This window comes from Danio rerio, chromosome 11, assembly GCF_052040795.2.
Source record: "Danio rerio strain M-AB ecotype USA chromosome 11, GRCz13ab, whole genome shotgun sequence".
Taxonomy (NCBI): Eukaryota; Metazoa; Chordata; class Actinopteri; order Cypriniformes; family Danionidae; genus Danio; species Danio rerio.
This window is the reverse complement of record NC_141031.1, coordinates 27796218-27816643: the sequence shown is the minus strand read 5'-3', so window position 1 is coordinate 27816643 and position 20426 is coordinate 27796218. Positions and strand designations below refer to the sequence as shown.

Below are 20426 nucleotides of genomic sequence, written 5' to 3'. Positions count from 1 at the left end.
AAACTGAAGTGGGAAAAGGGTTTTTGCATGGAATAATCTACAAGCAACGTTGCAGTTTAAAGAATTGATTTCAGTAAATGCTTTTAAAAAGAGTATAAATGATTTAGTAATTGAAACACAGGCTTGTAGATGTTTGAAATAGTTTGTTTGTCAATGTGTGATTCATGTTAATTGCCAATAGTTTTTGTTTGTTGTCTGTTAGACCCATGTGACATGTATACTGCCTAATCTTGGCTTTTTGTAAAAGAGATTTTTAATCTTTATTGTCTTTATTGGTAAAATAAAGGTTGTAATAACAATATAGATAGATAGATAGATAGATAGATAGATAGATAGATAGATAGATAGATAGATAGATAGATAGATAGATAGATAGATAGATAGATAGATAGATAGATAGATAGATAGATAGATAGATAGATAGATAGATAGATAGATAGATAGATAGATAGATAAACTACATCTATTGCAACAATCTATAAATATCCCGGTTTATTAAGCGTCCTTGCGAATTAAAAGTACTGTAAATGACACTAAATGTCTGAACCAAAGCATAAATAAATTTTACAGAACGCAAAATCATTTACCAGTGTGTCTTTAAATGTGATATTAATGTCAGTCTCGTGAAGCACTTGCAAGGCGTAAGATGACAGCGCCCCCTTCAGTTTGCACTCGGCTATTATTTCTGTAACATGAGGATAGACTTCCCAGAATTCCTCTTTCACTGAAAAGTGTGAACACAGAGTTGCTGACCTAAAAAAGAAACGACCAACTGTTTTATGGGATTTTTTTTCCTCTGTTTAAATCTGCCTGAAGTAGCGTCTGCAATGGGGTCAAAGTGGAAGATTCACTAGTTTCTTGATACTGGATCACACATGTTTGCTATAAACGCATTTGTTTATTATTTTTCACAAAATGTTTTGTTAAAGATTACTGGCAAAATTATTTCAGTAAGAAAGTCGAATTTTCAAATGAACATACTTTTTTATACTAACCTAGAATTTTGCGCATTGTTTATTCATTTTATGCATGAAGTTTTAGATCCTTGTTTTAAAATCGGAAAGTTTTGGAAATTGTGTCTGGCTTTATCTTTTTTTTTTTTTAACGAGATGAATGCCCCAGTTTGCCTGAATTCACCCTTGTTTTTAATTGAACAAGCACAATATGCAACACAGTGCTTAAAATGGCCTACAGGAATAGCACTGTAGAACAATAATACTGTGAAGTAAATCATTTTAAATCACTTTACATTAAATTAAACTTCATTGGCATTAAACGTGTACAAGGCAATGAAATGCAGTTTAGAGTTTAAGTGCAGGATATAGGTATGTTGCAGTTAAAGAAGTGCAATTATAGAAAGATTATGGGTAATATTTACAGATGGATGTACGATGAACATTATATACAGGTTGTATTAACTTGTATTAACTAATTGAACCAAGATTTACAATAGATAAATATATGTACAGGTGGTTGTTAATAATGAGACTAATGCATAATATATATATATATATATATATATATATATATATATATATATATATATATATATATATATATATATATATATATATACAGTTGAAGTCAGTATTATTAGCCCCCCTAAATTATTAGACCGCTTGTTTATTTTTTCCCCAATTTCTGTTTAAGGGAGAGAAGATTTGTTCAACACATTTCTAAACATAATAATTTTAATAACTCATTTCTAATAACTGATTTATTTCATCTTTACCATGATGACTGTAAATAATATTTTATTCGATATTTTTAAGACACTTCTATACAGCTTAAAGTGACATTTAAAGGCTTAACTAGGTTAATTTAGTTAACTAGGCAGGTTAGGGTAATTAGGCAAGTTATTGTATAACAGTGGTTTGTCGAGAAAAAATACAGCTTAAAAGGGCTGATAATTTTGTCCCTAAAATGGTTCATAAAAAATTCAAAACTGCTTTTATTCTAGCCGAAATAAAACAAATAAGACTTTCTCCTAAAGAAAAAATATTATCAGACATACTGTGAAAATGTCCTTGCTCTGTTAAACATAATTTGGAAAATATTTTAAAAAGAAGAAAAAAAATCGAAGGGGGCTAATAATTCTGACTTCAACTGTATATATATATATATATATATATATATATATATATATATATATGTATGAACATAAATACAAATGTATTTGTGCAGTGCATATGTACAATTCAAGATCAATTCGTGCAACAAAGTGCAGTGAATGTGTCCAATTTTAAATCTTAAACAGTGCAGTGATTATGGTGAGTATAAGTGTGCATGTGTAGCATGTGTGTACATGAGGAGAGTGTGGAGGTGAATGGGTAGGGGCAAAAGAGTGTTTATTTATAGGAATGTAATTTATTAAAAATAATAGAAATAGAAAATGTAATTTATTAATCTGATTTAAAGCTGATTTTTCAAAATCATACTGTATTCAGCACCACATTATCCTATTATATTTACTATGTTGACGTAACGCTTGAGAAAAAAATTCTCAATTGCATTTCTAAAAATAGTACAGCATTTATTCTAAACATTTGTTGTAACAGTTTAGACGCCTTTACTGTCATTATTTGTAAATAAAGCTATTAATTACAATTCACTGAATTACACTTTAGGCCAGAGATGTGCAAAGTAGGGCCCACAGGCCAAAGTTGATTTTGATTTGGCCCACCATTCCATCTGAATAGAGAGAAAGAATGACGGGGAGGGTTGGAGCAAATGCTCTAATACTCTTCATATTTACGTATATTCATATATCCATAGTATTTAAGGTCTGGAATATTTCCTATCAGTCTATCATGTTTAATTTTTTTTCCTTCTTACATGTAATAATGTGTAAAAACTATAGTGTGTGTGTGTATGTATGTTTGTGTGTGTGTGTGTGTGTGTGTGTATATATATATATATATATATATATATATATATATATATATATATACTCACACACAGTGCCCCAAATCATCATACCCTCTGAAAATCTATACCTTTACTTGCATTACACCCTGCTTTCAAACGACCTTTGGGATAAAGTTGTAGAAAGGCACAGATTAGGAAAAGGCTGGAACAATTATTTGATTTTAGGCTGCATGACGAAGTAATCATTTCAAAGGGGTATGATGATTTTCTATAAGTACTGTATGTGTGTGTGTGTGTGCTAAATTAATACAGAGTGAGCCTTGATAAATGTTCCAAAACCTTGCAAAAAAAAAAATCTACAACAAACAATTGTTCATCAAATCAACTGTTTTATTGCAACAAGCCAATGATGAATAATTTAACATATTTTGTTTTTTAAACAATTCTGCATCCTTGATGAAATATTCAAATGCCTTGAGCGCATCGAAGACACCAAAAGTTTCCAATTTAGCACAATTGTTTCGATTCATTCCTTTCACCAACATCATTCAAGGCACATCAAACACTCAAAAGTGAGTGACTGTTGTTTTCATACCGATAAAGCAGTAGTAGTGTAACAAAGAAGATCAGTACTCCACAACTTCAAGCAACCCAGAAACAGAAAAACATCCAAACAAAGACAAAACATTTCTGAACAGGATTTCATCATAGCACTTTGGTTGTTTTTTTTTTTTTTACTATACAGCATTCAAAGACAATAAACCCTCATCCAAAAATAAGAAACCGTATCTTTGCACATTTGTCTCTTGCATATATTCAAATATCACCATATAAAATATCAGATTTTACAAAAAGTGCTGCACTAAAACATACCCAATAAAAAATGCTGGGATGTTTCAAAATCTAGACTATTTTGATTTTAAAAAGCTTGGATTTGTCTATATTTGACTCATCTTTGGGTAATCTTCATGAGTTCATGTTATTGCAGACCCCTTGACTTGGGCCACGTGCCCATAATCCCACTGTCAATGTTAGTGTTTGGCTGTCTGGCCTCCTGCTGGGCCTTGCGTCCTCTGTTCAGGCCGGGTCTTAACGGCAGGTTGGTGAGATCCACCAACTCCCTCTTGTGGGACAGCAGTGTCACCATGTGGTCAAGCTTGGAGCGAATGGAGCTGTAGTGATGCTGTCGCTCTTTGGTGATCTTGAGGAAACACTCTCTAAAGTTGACATCTTGTGGCAGGGGGCAGATCGGCGGGCAACTGTCCACCTCCTGATGTTCACTTGAGGGTTTTGAGTTCTGAGGCTCTTTGCATGTTTGTACGCTCACATCAGCCGTGTGGCAGGTAGTTTGTGTCGAGACATCACAGCAAGACACAATCGTCACATCCACTGTCTGAGTCTGAGAGTTAACAGTGGTTGACGGCAAGCGAGGAGGGTCAGCTGAGGCGAGCGGCAGTTCTAGGTCTTCACCTAGAGTGGAGGAGTCAGAAACTGGGTTACTCTTTCTGTCTGGCTCTTCAATGTCTTTATTCATCCGCTGGATCTCTGGGGTCTGAAGTCTGGCTGGAGTGCTCGTCAGACGCTCCGCTTGAGGCTTTGTTGTTCGTGCCAAGTAGGAGGGAGGCGTTCCAGGTGCTTTCAGGACAAGGTGGTCATATAAGCTGCAGTTTCTGGCACTAGAGGGGGCTCGCGTGTTCACTGGCAGCGGTAGAGACTGAGCGTAGAGGATACGGAACTCCTCATCGAATTTCTCAGTTATCTGGCCTGATAATTCGATAAGGTTGCTGCTGTTGAGTTTGCCATCTGTCCAGTTGAACCTGTAGGTAAAAGAATGTGGTAAAATAAATAGGAAAGGTTGGAACAGAACTGTAGGAAAGACTGATTGGTTGACATTTACAAAGTTAAAATTGATTTCATTGGTGAATGTTTTTCATTATTTATTCAGAATCATTCTACATTACTGAAAGGTCGAATCCATAGCAAAATATAAAATATTTTGTTTACAGTTCAAAGTAAAGTCTTATTAGGATAAACCCTATTAATTAAATTATGAATGCATTATTGACGAACATTAGCTGGTGCTAATTTAATATCAGCCTAGCGTAGTATAATAGTTTAAATTTGTTTTAATCTTTTTAGTTTTCGAAATTTTGTAAAGTTGAAAAATATGACTACTGTTATAGGATGTAGGATTGATTTTAAGTGTGCATTTAGACTAAGTGTGCATTTAAACTAAATTGTACCAAAAAAAATTTGAAAAGAATTGCAAATGTCTACGGTGTCAGAATCCCATTATCGTGAATCTATAAAAATGACAAAATATGCTGTATTATGCAAGCCAGGACAGTAGATGGCGATGTTTAAGTACACATATGTTCCTGTAGTTGTCAAGCACTACTATAGTTAATACATTTGTGCCATGCATAGAACTCACAATCATGCACTTTACCCAAAATCTCATTTTAGACACGATCATTTTCAAGCATGTGAATCTTCCATATTTTCCATGCTCAATGGGGCGACCCCTGTAATTTGCATAAATCTGAAGTTTTTTTTATATTATTGGTTAAGGGGGGGGGAAATCGCTTTGAATGTGTGCGTGGCTGTGCACTTTTTCTGCTCTCACAACCATGTGTGTGCTCTGTGTACATTATAAATAAAGCCAGGACGCACATTTGTTATTAAACTCCGTAAGTCAGTGCTACAGCCTAGCACATGAAATGTATTACCTGAAAGTTTCATTAGTTCAGTTGATATTACAAATGTATAAAAAAATAATTTAGAATTAATTAAAACTATTTTAAAAAAGTTACTAAGCTGAAGGAAAGGGAAAGTGATAAACTCTTTTATGCATGTATAAGATTTCTTTCAGGGTGGAATGTTAAAGCATATTAAGCCGCTCAATTCAACTGCACTTAATATTTCTACAGTTGGAATTGTTGACTGACTAGTAGTTTATTTATCATGTGGGATAAAGCGTCTACTAAATTACAGGAAAAAATATATTCTGTGCACACAAGAACACTAAAATGAGTTAGTGGCGCCATCTAGCGGCAGTTTGTGGATCTGTCCTGACACTGAGGTACAAAGTAAGCTATAAACCTATATAAAAAATAATATTATATATATTGGGTGGGGGGTCTCTCGGTTTCCTTTCTTTTTTGTCCTCGGCTGATCACATGCCTGAATGATATAGGTTTTTGAAAATATCAACTCTAAAACTGATCGAAATGACAAGTATTTAATGTAGGATCATTGATAGGTTAGGTTTAATGTTAAAGAGCCCATATTATGGGTTTTTGAAAATTCCCCTCCATGTAGTGTGTAACACAGCTCTAAGTGAAGTGAAGTATCCAGCTAAGGCTTAAATCTGTAAGAATACAGTGTTTAAAACTGTTGATTCATCTATAAAAGAGTCGAATCATAGTGCTTCAAACGAGTCGCCTTGATACCGACTCATTAGGTGTTTCGCCATGACGTACGAACGAAACAAAGTTTTTCACGTGCACGCGCAAACCCGGGAGATTTCAAACCTGAGGCCCCGCCCTCTGACGCAGTAACCCAGACACACACACACACACACCCACAAACACACGCACACAAACATGCCGGTCGATTGAAGTCACACTGCAGATGGATATTATATTGAGTCTCTACCCAAAGATGAAACATCAGCATTATAGCCAAGCAGTTGGAAACTTCTGGAAGCTACATGCTACAAAGAATACTTCATCTGAGTTTGTTAAAGGAAGGATCAGTAAAGAGTAACTGATGGACGTCAGGATGGGTTTCTTCCTACATTTCTCAAGTGTAAGTACGTGCGGTTAAAGTTGTTGCCTCGTTTACTCTAGCTTGCAAATGTATTTAGTTGTGATTTGTTACTTGTAACCGCGAGTACTGTATCAGGTTAACTGGATATATTATCTTATCGCGTGCAAAGTCACGTTAAAAACGCGACGCGTGCTGTTTGTTTATGGAGCTCCGTGCTAGAGTTCTGCTCCCGCGATTTATTCGGAAATGTATTCCCGCGCCGCAGAAATCTGGCGCGGGGAGAGAGAGAGAGAGCGAGAGAGAGAGCGAACGAACGAACGAGCTTTATGTACTTTGTGCTGTGTGTGTGTTTTGATACAGACAGCTTGGCTGTCTGGACTGTATACTGGGTGATATTTGGTTGTGTTCTCCGCTCTAGCGGGACCGGGCGCGGCGGGCAGAAAACGGAGCGGGTTCTCAGGCTAAAACCTGGCTTGTCATCCGGAGGTGTGTGTGTGTTTTTGTGTGTGTGTGGTATGGCGAGTACACGACTGTCTCCTTCGTTCGGTTATCCGTGGCACTATCCACTCGCCATAGTGTGGCAGCTAAAGTCCACTTCTACACTATCGAGCGTGTATGAACTGTGATTACTTTTTAAATTGCTGATTAGCTATTGGCCATTTCCCTCTCTGACTGAAGGCAGTCGACCAATCGCGACAGACTGTCATCGGCCCAATCAGCGCAGATTAGCTTCGCGCTAAGGAGGGGTTTGGGAACAAATGAATCACTGGACGATTCATACAGGAGTCGCTGGGATAATTAGATAAAAATAAATGCAGATTATAAGACCATGAAAGTGTTTTTTGACCTTGCATGCATATTAGACTGTTGTTGGAGACCCTTACAACCAAGATATGACCTTATTTCATGTATAATATGGGCTCTTTAATATCTGACTGGAGAAGAGGTCTGAAATCCCGCTCTCCCCATGTAAATGAATAGGACAAGAGCTAAACTTAATATTTATTGAACATTTTTTGGGTAGTTCTAATTGTGGGTGGGTGGTATAAATTTTTGTTTACGTTATCAATATATTGCAAGACATAGTTAAATAAAAAGTTATGCCAGAAATATCAATGAAAAGAGTTAGAATAAATAAATTTTAATACTTAAGAAAAAGGACTTTGCCTTTATTCTTTTATTTGGGCTTTGTTAAATATAGTAAAGATGCATGATATTTTGTTTATTTTTTCTACAACTTTAAAACTCTTTATCTGAGCTGATGGCGATATCTTTTCTGTTTTTGAGAAGTGTTTATTTACAAAGTCAGGTGTGAGGAATTTATTCCCCACCTGTTAGCTTTGCACCATAAACTAAAATCAGACTTGTAATTTTATAATACCAAATAATGCTTTGTTGCTACTATTTGTTTTTGGTGAAATTTTAAATAGTGTAACACAGCAGTTATTTCTTATTGGGCAGACACTAGGACCCAATGGGAAGCTGCTTGTAGAGCAATGTCGTAAAAAGGATTAATAAAGCAGATATTGCTTTAAGCTGTATAATTACTGTCAGTCATAAAGTCAATCCTATTTTTATATATGCAGACCAATATATTTAACAAGACTAAGCATTTCATGACATTACTTTATGTTATTTGTATATTTTAGTTTCATTTTCCTAGTCTAAGGCTTATAGCGCCTCCATGGTAATGAGTTATGTTTGCAGGAAGTTTTAGGATCTGGAGTAGACTGTTAGCTGGCTAAGGCTGTTAATTTTTCAGAGGTATTTGCTACATGGAGTTATTCTGTACTCACATTTGCAAGGCAATACAAAAACGGTTACAACAAGTGCTCCAGTTACATTACTAGTCTGTCTTCAGCGATTTCCCTTAGTCTTAGTAAACAGGCCATGGCCATTTGTTGCACTAAACATGCAATAACGAATTCCTTTTCAGTTATTATTGCACAGTAACAATATATCACCCAGCCACCAATTTATTGTATATTTTTCTAATCTGTGAGGTATTTATTTTCTTATTTAAAGCAATCAAAAATTAGGCATGGGACGATTACCGTTTTCAAGGTATACCGCAGTTTGGAAAAATCAAGGTTTTAAAACCGTTAAACTTTTCTGCCAAACTGTTCCTAAGGTACGAGTAAGTTTTTTTTATTTACTTTTTTTGTTTTTTAGGACAGCACTATCTCCAGCAGAAAACATATCCAAAGATGCCGTTTTAATTGTAAAGAAATAAGTGTTTTTGAAACAAATGAAGACAGAACAGCAGAAGTCAATCATTCATTTGAATTATTTAGCCCGACATGTTTACTGTTCCAAAATACTTTAAATGTTTCTCAAATTAAATTATATTGTGTCAAAGGGGGAAAAGGTTTTGTTTTTTACCAAGACATTTATAAAGAATAAATTTTAGAGCAGTAATCTCAATACCGTGATACAGGGAAACCGTGATATTTATTTCCAAGGTTATTAAACCGTCAGAATCTAATATGGCCCATGCCTAATAAAAATAGGGTTTAAATTGCTGTCAAGAATTGTGTGCTAGATTGTGTTTGTAGGAATTTGATTGAAACTATGTAACAAATGGACCTTGTAAAGTGCAAACAATTTCGGTGAAAGTTTAATGTGACCATTTCTAATTTCTTAAGGTTACTTTTACAGCATCGATGTTGTAATGTAATTACAATACATTAAGTTAACTAGGCTTAAGCATTCATTTAGTTATAAAAAACTTGTAACTGCTAGCACCATTAGGATTAGCAGGCGAGCGCAGAAACTCCATTGAAAATACTGGGGTAAAGTAAACAGTCATATTTTAAAGACATGGCAGGGGAAATGGAATTTAATGCAGTGCTTCTTGTCTAGTCTGAGACCCACGTTATAGTGGAAGATCCTTGATTTTTAAAGAAATCAGATCTTAAATGTGGCAATTTTATAATGGAAAGACAATACATCAGAAGTGCTGATGCTGGCTGGCTGAAATTAAAAGTCCAAGTGCATATAGCCAATGGATCTGAATGACATTACAGTGGACTCGTTTATTTAATGGTGAACTATCCCATGAAGATCTTCAAGATGTGAGGAAAAGGCTTCATCACCTGTAGGAACCTGTTGCCACTTTGTTCCCATCGATCAGCATAAAACGCTCATGAACCTTTCCTGTGATCCGAGCACCTGATCGCATGTAGTAGGTAGAGCCTGTTATGGTCCGTACTTTCATTTGCTTAAACAAAAAAAAAAAAAAAATCATTAAAAGAGGTGCAGTTAACTATATATATATATATAATGTAATAAATGACATAATTAATGTAGTTATAATGTATATCTGTGGACTCATACCAGGAGTTCATCCAGGTGTACACAAAGGTTTTTGCACATCTGTAAGAAAGAGGCAACAGAAGACTGGTCTAAAAGAATATAAACAGGGACTCTGCGGCGTGTGCAAGCTTCCCGCAGATCATGGAAGATGTCCAGGTCTGTCATAGAGTCTGTCACAATGGCGATCACCTAAGGATAAAAATCACTTCCGATTAACAATACAGTCGCTTAATGATTCTCCATGCAAATAAAAATGTATGACCTAAAGTCTGGTTATAGAAAATAGGAAACAGCTTAGAGTTTGAAAACCATCAGTGTTCAAGCTCATTCGTATGAGTGTCATGACCGAACAGCCGCTGGCTACACACCTTGATGCTTTCTTATTACATTTGGCCTTTAAACACATGCAAGCTGGAACAGATCCAGGCTGCCTGCAGGTGTAACCTCGATACATTCAACTCAAAAAAAGCCCTTCATTTGAAAGAGCCTGTTGTGGCACCTCCAGGTTCAGACCCATGTGTGATCGACGCTTCAGCACATTCTTATCATTCCTCACTGCAGATTCAGATCCAACTACTTTGAATAAGCCACACACTATTTCTTCTATCACATGAAAACCCAAAGGCTCATCTTTTGATTCATACCAAATGAAACGGAGAGATATTTTTATCATCATAATCACCAAACCATCAGTATTCTTTCCATTGCTCTTGCTTGGTTGTTTGTTTTATTTTAATCATCTTGAATATTGGGAAATCTGAGAACAAATTAATTTCCAAACTTAATAACAACAAATAAAATAAAAATTAATTAAGACATATTATGGCAATCCATTTGAACATTGCTTATAAATTACTAACATCTATTTTTTTATCCAATTATTTTAAATGAATCCAGCAAAGGTAAGCATCTGTTTCTAGTTACTATTCATTACTGTTTTTCTTTAAGCCAATTAAATATGAACTATGAAAACTGGACTGTGTAGTTACTCGAAATATACACTTGTAAAAAATAGCTAACTGGAAATCAACTGAGAAATTAATATTTTAAGATTTTTAAACAAAGCAAATAATAAAAATGTAACGCATGAAGGGAACAGATACATCCAGATATTCTTAAATATGAGCAGCATACCATATTATTAGAAACACTTCATGACTTTTAATTCACTTTACGCTTACACAAAAGAATAATAGCTCTGCTCACAGACACTAGAATATAGAAAAGCAGGTACAGTAACTTTTGATTGCGTGCGTGCACACACACACACACACACACGAAAATATGTTTTTTAAATTAGTGTGTAAATTTAAGAATTCAGACATATAAATAATTTGTACATCTCAATGATTCATATTATTTTTCTTGCTTATTTCTCAATTTCTCAAAAATACTTTGTTATTTTTTTAGTAAAGTAAATATACAGTTGAAGTCAGAATTATTATTTTTCTTTTTTTAAATATTTCCTAAATGAACAGAACAATTTACACAGTATGTCTGATAATATTTTTTCTTCTGGAGAAAGTCTTATTTGTTTTATTTTGGAAAGAATAAAAGCAGTTTTTAATTTAAAAAAAAATTTAGGGTAAAAATCATTAGCCCCTTTAAACTAAATTTCTGATAGTCTACAGAACAAAGCATCGTTATACAATAAATAACTTACCCTAACCTGCCTAGTTCACCTAATTAACCTAGTTAACCCTTTAAATGTCACTTTAAGCTGTATAGAAACATCCTGAAAATATATATAGTCAAATATTATTTACTGTCATCATGGCTTAGATAAATTAAATCAGTTATTAGAAATGACTTATTAAAACTGTTATGTTTAGAAATATGTTGAAAAAAATCTCCATTAAATAGAAATTGGAGGAAAAAAAATAAACAGGGGACTAATAATTCTGACTTTAACTGTCTGTAAAATATGTATTTTTGATATTTGAAAAAAAAAAATAACTGAGGATCATGCAAGAATCATGCAGTTTTTTATGCCATTACTTTGCATTTGAGGTTGTCTGCACTGATTTTCAGATCTTTTTAAGGTCTTAAACTGTAAAAGTATTAATTAAGTCTTCTGTGGGTTTGCAGAAACCCTGAATTTCCTCCCTTACGATATTTTTGCATGGTTTTATTATTGAAAATGTGCAGCAAAGTTTTATCCACAACAAATGCTTTGGTAAAACTATGGTGAATATACTTAAAAATGTAAAAGGTTAAAAATGTAATTTTGGTCTTGACCTTAAGAGATATATATTCATAAAAAATTGCTTTAGATTAGTTAGCATGGATGTCTGTTGAGCAAAAAAAAAGTCATATATTACTGTATATATTACTATTAGTATATATTATTATTAGTATATCTTACTCTAATAAAGATGTAATAATAGCATAACGCTTACTTTAACTTTAATTATAAAGTAACTAACACCTTTAGCTACCTAAAAAGACTTTAGATTTTAATCTATTAACGTTACTTTTTCCCAAACACTAACGTTAGCGTCAATAAGAATGAACTGATTAATTATTACAACACTTAAATTCACCAACAAGAATCAAGAAGCTTTAACAAGGCAAAAGGGGAAAAAATATTCAAATCTATTTCTTTATATCAGCAATAACGTTACCTCCTTGGCATTTCTGATCATCCTCCTGGCCGCTTCTTTGCAGCTGTAAATGCACTCTCCATAGCTCGGCTGGAAGTAGGCGACCGCTCGCGTTACTCCGCGGTACGAGCCTGTAGTGAACGCCGGCCAGCCGTTTTCCAGCACCGGGGGCTCAATGTCAGAGACCTCCGGGAAGTAAGTGACAGATGAGCAGTCCAGGGTGCCCGACTGATCCAGATGAGAATCGTCTCCGTTGATTGAGATTGTTTTGGGCACCACAGCCGCGCGAGAAACCCTCCTGATCTCGTCTTCGGATAGAAAGTTGGGCATTCTCTCTTTCTTGAGGAAGCCCATGAATGACTGCACTCCCCCGGCCACCAGCTCCTCCAAAGCCAGTCGGTGTCTCTCATTGTAGAGCTCGTTAAGGTTCGAGTCCTGCTCTTTCCTCGGTGTGCGCCAGCCTGGTGAGTCCTCGAGACACTGGGAAAGAGCCATGACTAAAAGTTTCTCAGTCTCACACGCACAAGCGTTCCCAAATATGAAAATCACCCACCTGTAAGCTGTACTTTCCAGTAGACTCGTCCCACAGCTGCAGAGCCACCATTGGTTGCTACGTTGTTGCCAGTCTAGTTGTGACGTCACGTGTCTGCTGAGAAAGAACGCTATTGGACAGTGTGCTCTGCGTCTATTGGTCAAGAGTTTGAATTTGGAGGCAAACAAAAGCGGCGTGGGTGATTTTTGCTTTTTTTTACAGTCTGTGTGTTGTAATGTTCACGCCCGGTGGTGTTGTGAAACTAAATGGCCTCATAAAGTACAGGTAATAATACTTCATATAAACAGACAGTATAAAAGTTATGGCAAGATGTTTAAGCCGCTCGTTTTCATAACGCATTTTGCTTTTGAACTTGTATTTTGATATACAGTAAGGCTATACAATGTGGCAGCATAGTGTGTAAAACACGAGACTTACAAAATTCCCAGTTTCTTTGATAATAAGAAGTTTCTGATGATTAAAATGTATTAAAATTTACATTAAATATATATATATATATATATTTAGAACTTTAAAGTGATAAAATGACAATTAGTCAGTAGGATAATACATGGTTTCATTTGTTAATCAATCAGATATTCATTTATGAACTTTTTTTAATCAAAATGTCCAAAAAGTAATGTAATATCTCTGAAAAGATAGCACCTTTATGATTTAAGGCTTGAAATGGCAACCTTTATATTTTAAATACAGAGCAAACTTTATTGGTAGTTTATGGAACAAAACAAATCTTTCTTTTACTCAGAGAAAATATTTTGTAGGCTATAAAATAACAAAAACACAGAATATTTTATTCATTTTCTTTTTAGTTTAGTTCCTATATTAATCTGGGGTCGCCACAGCGGAATGAACTACCAACTTATCCAACATGTGTTTTACGCAGTGGATGCCCTTCCAGCCGCAACCCTGCACTTGGAAAACCCATACACCCTTGCATTCACACACATACACTACGGCCAGATTAGTTTTCAATTCACCTATAGCGCATGTGTTTGGATTGTGGGGAAAACTAGAGCATCCAGAGGAAACCCACTCGAACATGGGGAGACCATGCAAACTCCACACAGAAATGCCAACTGACCCAACAAGTGACTCGAACTAGCAACCTTCTTGCTGTGAGGTGACACTGAGCCACCATGTCGCCCGGGATGTTTTCTGACAGATTATATTAAATTTTAAACAACACTATACCATCATTTTAGATCAGAAAAGTAAAAAAAAAGTAATTGGTGGAATAAACCAATTATAAAAACTGAAAACATTTGATATACTCACCAATTTTCATTTTATGAACCAAGTGCTCTGATTGACTTTTTTTTTTAATTGAGATGAAATGATGTTATACATTTATGGAATAAATTAAAAATGATCATTTTACTGAAACCCATACATGTTTCCCAGTGTTGGGTTGCAGCTGGAAGGGAATCCGCTGCGTAAAACATATGCTGGATAAGTTGGCGGTTCATTCCGCTATAGTGACCTCTAAATAATAAAGGGACTAAGCCAAAAACAAAATGAATGAATGAAACCCACACATGTTAAAAGAAACTGAGAAGACATCTCTTAATTTTTCCATAGGTGTATACAGTCATTCTCTATGATTAATAAAAACAACATCTATGCTATAACTAATAATCAAACAACTGTTAATTTAACACAATAATATTTCACTTTTGATTACAGAATCTAAAAATGGTCATTTGTCTTGACACAATGTTGTTTTTCCATGTTTAATGTTTACTCCTACAGTAATATTTTTAATATTAATATTCACAGATATTTAATATTCACAGATAATATTTTAAGCTATTTTATAAAAATAAGACATACCATACTTAAATGTACCCACAATGTTGTGAATACCAGAAACACACAGTATAATTGAAATATATGCCTGTATGGAGTCACACTGACTTTCTGTCAAAAAGGACATTGTCCTACATAGTCAGCCTGTCATTGTAAGCTTTTCAGCAAAGTTAAACTACAAAATGATTATAAAACTAAATTATTCATAATGCAAAACTATAAGAAACACAACATACAATTTTAAATCATTATTTTGAGCATCAAATGCTATAATATATATATTAAAATATATGACATGTCTCAACCTGACCCTACACTTCTCTCTGCCTTTCAGTTTTATAGTAGAAAAGTTGTATAGTTGTAAAAATACAATTTAGTTGATAAAAATTATAATTATATTTATATTATATTATGTATAATTTGGTGGGCAAATGTCAAAAAAAAACTAATTTGCATAATTAATTTTTCAATAGGTGTTAAAACCCAACAAATCAAATCACTGCAAGAGAAAACACAGATGTACATGCCACTGGATGTTCAAATCCTATTACTAGGATACAGTGGTTTTAATAAATAATCCCAGTCTCCTGTAAATAATGTTTTAAAAGCATAGCTATGTCTGCCATGTGTTCTCAAAGGGAAATGACAAATTTGGGCTGAGGCCTTAATGAAGGAAAAGCCCAAACCGCATGGCAACCGTCTCGTAATGGACAGTAGGTGTTTTCAGGCTTTATCCAATCAGATTCATCTCTGCCTGTACTGTCAAAAACGCTGCACGTCTGAAGGTGTAATTGCCACTGTGGCGTGAGGGGGAGCCCCTGGATAGCAGGTCTACCACCACGTTCCTTAGAAAAGAAAAGACTCAGAAACATTATACACATTTTATGTGGCCAGATACAAGTACGGAGTATCACACAACCTGTTGATAAAAGACGGGCTGGTGTTTGTTGCACTCCGCTCGTCTGTTTGTTATCAGTTAAGAGAGCAGAACAGTAGGCTGTGGGAACTCTCAGATTTACTTTCACCTTATATGACCCTCTCTAAAAAATGTAATCAGTTTCAGAAACATTATTGGTGTCAGTAGTAAATACAACAGAATCAAGGACACGTGCATGCAGCTGTGCACATTTATATATTTGTATATTGTATATTTGGCGATTAGTACTGAAATATTAAAGCAAGAACAACCATTCTGGTTATAGAGTTTTAATATAATAGAAAGAAATGCTCGTTTTACTGTATGTTGCACAACAGGACTTCCTGTTTTGTGGATAATACTATGCACGAACAGTTTGTATTCTATTGCATTGATTCTGCCTGGCCATGTGTGATGGAAGTCATATTCTATTCTATTCTATTCTATTCTATTCTATTCTATTCTATTCTATTCTATTCTATTCTATTCTATGTAATATCCTGATCATTCTTGTTCTGTCATACTGTTTTGTTTGGTTGTAATATTTGTTTTGTATTGCAATTTCATTTTCCCTGGTCGTGGTGTAGCAACTGAGATATTATTCTGTTTTATTATGTTCGAGTAATAACATTGTATGTTGCTCAGAAATTACTAATACGATTTTATTTGGCTTCAAGATTTTATTTTTATTCTGTTCTATCATTGTCGAATAATATAAATTCTGTTGCATACTGCAATTTTATTTTTTTTCACACCTGGCCATGGTGTGCCAATAAAGATTATATTATTGTATTACCTTCTACTCTACGTTGTTCTAATACTAAACATTTTATTGTGGTTGCTTAATAATTGACATTTTGGTCTCGTGACTCGTATTTTCTATTCATGTTTAGCAATATGTTTTAAACTGCATGTTGCACTTACATTTTTAAAGCAACAGAAATCCTATTAATTTCACATTTCCCATCCTATTCTGTGTTAATAGCACGCTTTGCATATGCCTTTTTAATTTGGTCGCGCGTAGATTCTGTTCCGCTCTGTTTTATTCCATCGTAACATTGCGCGCAATATCTATCTGCTGTTCCTATTCATAAACACGCGTGTGTAGTGTGTGACTATGTAGTAGAGGCACATGCTCGTGATCGCTATAGTAGGTTGTTTTCCCCCTCGTCCTTATACGACCTACTGACCGAAAGCGCTGCTCCATATTTCTGGCTATATTAGACATTTGCGCATGAGTCACTCCCTTCAGTGTGTCTGCTCAGCCCGTCCTAGAACAGAGAGGGGTAGGATCAGGATTTTGGGTTTGGGTGACGCGTTTTAATCACGTGCCCTTATTTGAGAGCGCCTGGCGTACATTTCTTTCCCTTCTCGCCACTCCAGCAGCGCCCATGTCAGCCGGGCACATAATCAGTGTGCCATAAAGCAGTAGATGCTCCTTATCGCCGTGACCCGGAGGGTTCACGTTAGTTCACAGGGTTCATCTGAGGAGAGGTCTCGGCCCCTCCTGTTCCCCCGAGACCCGGAGCGGAGAGAAACCTAAATGTTATTCATTTCTGTATCAATAACGGATTTCCATTCGCAGTCAGCAGAGCCGACGAAAAGGTAGGGAACTTTGACTTTTCGAAGAAGTGAAAGCGATTTATTTAGGTGACGCGAACACTCCTCAAAAGTAGTTTTGGTAGAGAGAAGCGTGCCTTGTTATTCTACTCATATGCGGCGCGTGAAGTCGCCTCTATGTATAAAATGGCGACAGTAGATGGGAGTGCTTAGTTAAAATTTTTGGTAATAGCCAAAATATTGCGCCGCGCTACACGCACTCAAACTCCCGAGAAACGTCTCGCCGGATGGAGGTTACTAGTGCCTCGATACGAAGCGAAAGGGTTAACTTACCAGTTTGTTACAGTTTTGTTACTCAATGTTCTCGTCTGCTTCCAATTTGATTATTCGCACGCTACAACGTGCCTATGGGATGTTACTATAGTGTGTCCGTTTCCGAGCGTCACGCGTCCGATTTCTACTTCAAAACGAGGACCGAGGAGCACGGAAATATTGGCGCATTGATCGATTTCCAAAAGTCATCTTTACGATGGCGAGCCCTTCGGGGGTGCCTGTAGTTCAGAGCTGGCGCAGATCTGGAAAAGCACGCGCTATCAACTGTTAATGGGTACAGAATGTACTCAAACTCAGATTTAACTCCAGATCATAACCCTGGCTCTGATACCACACATTATAAATCATTATTTAGAATGAAAGGCTCTCAGGGTGTTTCAGCTCAACTCTCTGGCCGTACACTAACCATCACTTTTTTGCTGAACCACACTACTTTTCTCTTCAAGTTAACATGCTGAATAATATTGGATGGATGCATGCTTGCTGTAGGTCGCTGAGCATGCAATGGGTTTTGGGTGAACCTCTGTTCTCCTGTGGGAATGGTGTTCTGGTCTGCAGTGTTGTAATAAGGCAGGGCAATATTGCCTTTCATCCTGAATTTGAGCAATTAGAAAAGTAAACCATCTAGAACGTGACCTTCCCAAAAGTATCTGCGCCTACAGACTGAAGAAAATGCCTTTCGCACATGCATGCACAGTTTGCAGCTTTATTATTGTGTGTCCAATCTGAATGGCGTGAGTGACTGCGAGCACTGAAACGTTAAGTCCCTTTATTGTATGTTGATTTCCAGTAAAAGCTGTCGGTTTATGTAATATTCCTTGAATTAGGAGAGGAGAATCGTCTGCCTAATGCCAACTGGATTTCGAAGCAGAATTATAATTATGGAGGCTCTACGTCCTCTATCCGTGCTATAAAAGCAGTCAAAATGATTAAATTATTTATAATGAAAAGCTCACTGTGCATGTAATAACAGAAAATGCCCTTCTGTGATATCTCACATTACCTTATTAAATTTGTAAATCTAAAGAGTGGATGAACAACAGCTCCACAATAGGAGTATTTCTCCCCAAACCTCCCTGAAAAGCCCGTATTAACCTCAGTACTTTTTGAGGCAAACTTTTGGCTTAACAGCGGAGTGACGGCCATACAAGTGTTTCAGCTGTTCCAGCGCCGTTTTGTATGGAGGAGCCTGGCATTCGCCGAGACCTGGCACTTGACTCAGTACAATTCATGGTGCTCCGCCATCTTTCTTTTTTTGTAACTAATGAGTGTGTCGCACCGGTGATCAAACTCAGCACATCACATCAGTGATTATTTCTCTGCTGTCTGAGGCGTGAAAAGTACTTATTTTAAATGCGAATTTCCGAATCTGTTGCGCGCAGATTTCTGTGTCGCAAGACTGGCAAAGTAATTCAGAAAGCGCAAGTAGCGCCTTTGTAAAATTCTGGGGTGCTCTTGTTCATGAAAAAAAAAATCTGCCATGATTACAGAGCGGAAAAAGGGACGGACAGTCTCATTTGTTTCCAATTTGTATGTTGGCATAAACAAATAGCACAGTCAAATAAAATATTTGGAGTTTTCTCTCTTTTGGGTTGGAGGGCTACAAAAAAAATGTCCCCCAAGTGAGTGTTTTTTGGTGAAGAATAGAGGATTTAGTCCCCTCTGTGTGTTGTGGGCAAGGAAAGGGAAAGGAGAGGGGTTGCTATGGCAATGTTAACACATGAGTGGCAGCGCAGACTGGCCTCCCAAGAGTCCGTGCAGCAGTCATCGAGGTAAGGGGGGCAAAGTGGGCACTTCTGATGGCACCCAGCGTTCTGTAGTACTCGCATAAGGTTCATTGACTGGTTTTAAACATAAACACGGGCGGCCCACAAATAGCTGATGGTACAAACGCCAGTGTTGGTGGCATTTTGCTAATGAGTCACATCCCATAATGAAGGTGAACTGTAGGATGCCTCAGTGGCTCTTTAGTCTCTACATAATTAATGTGGATGTGTTTGACGCCATCACTGATATATCACACAAACAGCATTGTACCACAATGGCATGTAGTCACATGCCCACCTTACATACTGGCAGTCTGGCACAAGCATTCAGGAAATATTTCAATGGCATGTGAGCGTTGAGGGCACTGCATATGGCTTCCGGCTTAGTGTCATATTTCCCTCGTAAATGGCAGCGCCATTGTTTAGGATGAAGAAGAATGATCACGACAGCCTCTTATGATGACCTCTTTTCTTGTTTTCAGTTTTGTACTTATAGAATTATAATTACTACAGCATGTGCGCAGCTGACCTTTGTTATGGCATTAAACAAAAGTCACATTCAGCCAGAACTTCATGTAAAAATCAGCCGATATTTTACAGGCTTATTCAGCTCAGCCTCGTGTAATAAAGCTGATCCAGTCTGAGAAATAAAAGAGGACGTCACGGTCATGTCTAGGAGCACTGTGTATTTTGGGCCGTCATTTCAGCTCTTTTTTTTTTATTCCTGAATGGTTTTCTCCTTTATTTAAAAGACAGATGGAACCAGTGGAAAAAATATATACACATGGACACCACATTGTTTTCATCCGAAATGTATTTATAGTCTGATGAAAGAGAAGCTCACAAAAATTCAGAGCTAAAAGCAAAGCCAGTCTGAGAGGTTTAATCAGTACACACAACTCTCACAAATCTTCATCTCGTGCCAGTTTTTTTTT

The 20426-nt window shown here is 36.3% G+C and overlaps 2 protein-coding genes across 7 annotated transcripts in view; one reads left to right on the top strand and one right to left on the bottom strand.

Annotated features, from left to right (window-relative positions):
- Nucleotides 1-3237: 3237 nt before the first annotated feature.
- On the bottom strand, nucleotides 3238-13197 carry sack1d (scaffolding CK1 anchoring protein D). 4 transcript variants are annotated; one of them, XM_087272309.1, is made up of 5 exons: nucleotides 13111-13197; nucleotides 12579-13054; nucleotides 9976-10143; nucleotides 9735-9859; nucleotides 3238-4685 (listed from the first exon to the last, which is right to left on the bottom strand). In XM_087272309.1, the coding sequence occupies exons 2-5, from the start codon at nucleotides 13050-13052 to the stop codon at nucleotides 3848-3850; spliced, it is 1605 nt and encodes a 534-aa protein (XP_087128435.1). In that variant the 5' UTR covers nucleotides 13053-13054; nucleotides 13111-13197; the 3' UTR covers nucleotides 3238-3847.
- A 112-nt stretch (nucleotides 13198-13309) lies between these two features.
- zhx3a (zinc fingers and homeoboxes 3a) overlaps nucleotides 13310-20426 on the top strand; it is a 17222-nt gene continuing 10105 nt past the window's right edge. Inside the window, exon 1 of one of the 3 annotated variants that reach the window (XM_087273727.1) lies at nucleotides 13310-13374. The gene's annotated coding sequence lies outside the window, so the exon portion shown is untranslated. Of the gene's footprint in view, nucleotides 13375-17197; nucleotides 19498-20426 lie in introns of those variants that run through there. The other 2 variants (XM_087273726.1, XM_087273728.1) reach the window with 2 other exon arrangements.